This window comes from Lepisma saccharinum, chromosome 1 (assembly GCF_977018435.1).
Source record: "Lepisma saccharinum chromosome 1, izLepSacc3.1, whole genome shotgun sequence".
Lineage (NCBI taxonomy): Eukaryota > Metazoa > Arthropoda > Insecta > Zygentoma > Lepismatidae > Lepisma > Lepisma saccharinum.
In genome coordinates, this window is record NC_139229.1 from 161,880,531 (window position 1) to 161,884,635 (window position 4,105).

Below are 4,105 nucleotides of genomic sequence, written 5' to 3' on the forward strand. Positions count from 1 at the left end.
TTTCATAGAAAAATACCTACGGAAGGGCAAAAATTCACTATAGCCCCACGAACCATCACGGGGACGAGGTATGCCTACAAGGTTACGTTAGGTTCCATTAGCACTCGCATACAAACATGAATTAACGGTGAAATAACTTTACCGATGAGAGAGAACCCTTGTACGACCTATCACAAGTCTACAGAAACTCAATTACATAAGTACTTTCTCCTGTAAATTTGAAGAAACCAGTTTCCCGGCTTTGAAAATTTTACCGAATTGCATTGTTGCATGCGTAAAGGTTTGTAAAAATATTTTAAAGTTATGTGGCCATTCCCCATCCAGGATGAAGTCTGAAGCACTAATAATTAAAGCAAGTCTAAATCTCTTGTTAAAGTACAGTTTCAGTTTTTTCATTGAATAAAAATATCTATTTTTCTTAATTTCCAACCATACCTAAGTAGGGCGTGATTAAATACATGGTAAGAAAAAGGAGAATAAGGTCAAAAATTTTAGATTTGTTATTTTGGTAGACACCCTGAAATGCAGCTTAAAATTTGGTGAAAATTGCTCAAAAGCTAGCTTCACCACCTGGTGAAAATAGTCACTCCGTAAACTAAACAGTCCTTTCAAAACCAAGGCATTCCAACTGGCTTTCAGACACAAATGCTCAAAATTATTGATTTTAAGTAGAAACTGATTGTCCTCACAATGCTGGGTAAACATCATATATCATTAGCACATCATTTATACAACCTGGGAAAAATACTTATTTTCACTGGGGACAAAAAAATGTCTTCACTATCTGCCTGGACTGTTTTCACATAACTTACCTGTAGTACATATCCCCCCCCCCCCCCCAACATCATTCATATTATTTAGCAGCATTAGACAAAAACTGGGGTATGGCATAAAAGTAGAAATAGAACACACTATTTTTTTTCCCACTGCAAAGCATCTGTCTCACCATAAACTGATCAAATCACTGAAAAACATTTTTTTTTTCAAAACATATTTTCACTAAACGTTAATAATGTTGATCCTGACATTTATATTTTTTCTATTCACTTAAATCTTTCATCTTTGTTAAGCAAGTAAGTACACAGGGATCTTGCAAGATTTATTTCGGAACAGTTTCACTGCAGTTATATACCGCTGCGCTCGATTGTGTCAAGCAGAACATCACACATGTGCATTAGTTTGAGATCTCCTTTAAACATTGTCAGGGGAATGTCATTAGTACATAAATCACTTGTCTTGAAATATTTTGGTTGTGGCTCAAACTGAACTGCTGCATCTAAACTGGGAACAGTTGTGAAGTGCCACTTCAGAGTAAAAGCAGGGAAGCAGATATTGCATCCTCCATTTTGATTGTTGGTAACAAGTTGCAAATCTGAAAATAAGAACAAATGTTTATTAGTTTTGAAGTTTAAAAAGACAAACACATAGCACAAATAATAATTAATTTAATTACAAAGACATAAAAAATTCCCCCAGATTACCATACATATGTTTGCCCACAAACATCTTTCCTCTCCATTTTTGTTGAAAAATGAGGGAGTTGTTCCTCCTTGCATCATAAGCCAACATTGCAAGCTGGGCACAAAAGTAGAGAGATGTGTGAAGATAATTTGCAGAAAGCATCACACAACCAATTTCATTATCACCATCTCATGCAAGCCTTGACTAAACACACGTATACATGGTAGAATTTAAAATTAGCCAATATATGCAACTTTCGATGATAGAGGAAATATACAAGGCAGTTTTTTTGTATTTTTTTTACGTGGTGCAATTATGGACAAAACAGACGAAACACTTGGCATTTATTCAAAAATTACATCGTGCCGTGACTGTACACACAGCTTTTTTTTAGACAATAACGGAAACATAGGCCCACCCTCAATTTTGTTGCAAGATTCGACTTTTACTAGAAAGAAAGGCTGTTTCTTTCTAGTAAACATGAAATTAGGCTAAATAAATATTTTTTTTACTGTACGTTCAATGGTATCAGGCATAGTTGTAAAAATAACTTTCAGAGTTAGATAAATTTCTGAAAACTAATTCTACATAGAAAAAAAATATATAAATTTTTATCGTACATACCTCGCCAGATCTTCGGAAATTTTAAACGTTGAGAACTCTCGGCTTCTAGCTGCATTACGTAACATGTTTGAAAGATACAAATCCACGAAAGAACAAACAAACTCGAGGAAAATCGGCAAACACTATATAAAAAAAACTCGCTACAGGTTCGACGATATAAAGACGTTGCAAGTTAAATTCAAAACTCGGTGCGTCGGTAACGCGTAGGCTCTCGGAGATTCTCATAATTCCCGATATTCACATAAGTTCCGAGATTCTCGCAAATCCTCGAATTCGAGTTTCGTCCGCCTGCCACGGCAGTTCTAGTGTCGCCCCAGTTACCGCAAAAGCCGTCTGCTTCCCCCGGTTGACATACAAGTTATCTTCCAAGGTCGTAAATTCGACTGTCAATTGTTTATTTTCCACCGAGGTGAGGGGGAGAAATACGCTTTTAGTCACTGATTCGCGTACGCGCTCTACAGGCGATAGGATCAACAGTGTCAGTGATCGTGCTAGCCTTAGGAGTAGTTTCCCGCGAGTGATAGGATTAACTTTTTCTTGTTACATATACTTTCTCTACCGTTATTACTTGTGCGAAGTGCTTCGATTACTTATTCTCCTTTTTTTCTGATATTGTTCATTTGGTGTAACCCCCATTCGACCACAGTGGCCACCGGCGGCACGCCGGACCACTCCAACAACGTCGACATGTTCGAAGAACGAGAACGAACAGCGGCAGAAGGATTGGTAAATTTAGCGACCCCTGAGTTAAATCCTCCACTTCCAGACGATGATATATCAATGATTGCTATAGACAAACAGAAAGGTAAAAGGACTCTGGACGAGGTGAGTACTGAAAACAATGTTCAGGACAAAGTGTTCCGCCCCTCACAACCTGAAAGACGACAACCAACTACATGGTATTCGTCAGAGATACCAGGACCCTATGTCGTCCTTTTGGACGGAATTAACCAAAATATTGGCAAACTGTCTGGAGGCAGCATTGGCAATAAGTTTCGAAAGGCTGAAATTCCCATCAGCTTAGTAGAACAATGTGGACGGAATCGGGTGCGGGTTACGTTAAAAAAAGCTGACCATGCAAACAATCTCATCCGAAATACTACCTTCTTAGACTCACTAGGTGTCAGAGCTAAAATCCCACAAAGTCTAATTGAAAGGGAGGGATTGGTCTATGGAATTGACTTTGACGTCTCCGAACAGGATATTTTAGATGGTATTGATTCTCCATTTCGTGTCATAAGTGCTAAACGATTGAAAAAAAAAATCTGGAACGGAGATGGCTCCTCCACCTTAGTCGACACTAAATTGATTTGTTTGACCTTTCATGGAAAATTTTTACCGGAAAAAGTGCTTATTAATAGTGAACTATTCACGGTCAAACCGCGTGTGCGGGCTGTCCTTCAGTGCAAAGCTTGCTTCCGTTATAGTCATTCGCACGTACAGTGCAGATCAAAACCCCTGTGTTCAACTTGTGGACAGGAAAGTCATGGGGACGGTTGTACCAACGCTCCTTTGTGTATAAATTGTAAGGGCCCACATGGGGCACTTGACCGAACCTGTGCCACTTGGCAAAGAGAACAACACATACAAACTAGAATGGCGGAGGAGAATATTTCTTATCATGAGGCTAAAAATAAAATTGCTGGAACCTATACCCCTCCCTTCACGAGGGACGATATCCTCAATCCTCAGTTCAATAAACGGGATTTCCCCACGCTGACACATCGTAATTCTATACTGGCAAACCACCTTGGTGTTTCCCATAGTGTTTGGGATAATCCCTTTCGTCCATTAAGTTCCTGTGATCAACCAGAAACATTGCCATCCGCCCCAGGAAATCGTGCCAATCGCAGACCTGTGGAAAAGGTCTGTACTCCAAACAACAAACCCCATAGGCCCGCTCCCAAAACAACCTCGGCACGCCGGGAACGTTTATCTCACCGACGACAGAAAACTAACATTTCTCAACCACGGGGTGATCCCTCTTGTATTTCCTCATACAGTAGCCCCACTTCGGAGG

At 39.5% G+C, this 4,105-nt stretch overlaps 1 protein-coding gene across 1 annotated transcript; it reads right to left on the reverse strand.

Annotated features, from left to right (window-relative positions):
* Positions 1 to 831: 831 nt before the first annotated feature.
* Positions 832 to 2,275, reverse strand: LOC145989844 (uncharacterized). The gene is made up of 2 exons (XM_083125291.1): positions 2,086 to 2,275; positions 832 to 1,372 (listed from the first exon to the last, which is right to left on the reverse strand). The coding sequence occupies exons 1-2, from the start codon at positions 2,138 to 2,140 to the stop codon at positions 1,125 to 1,127; spliced, it is 303 nt and encodes a 100-aa protein (XP_082981417.1). The 5' UTR covers positions 2,141 to 2,275; the 3' UTR covers positions 832 to 1,124.
* Between the last annotated feature and the right edge of the window lie 1,830 nt (positions 2,276 to 4,105).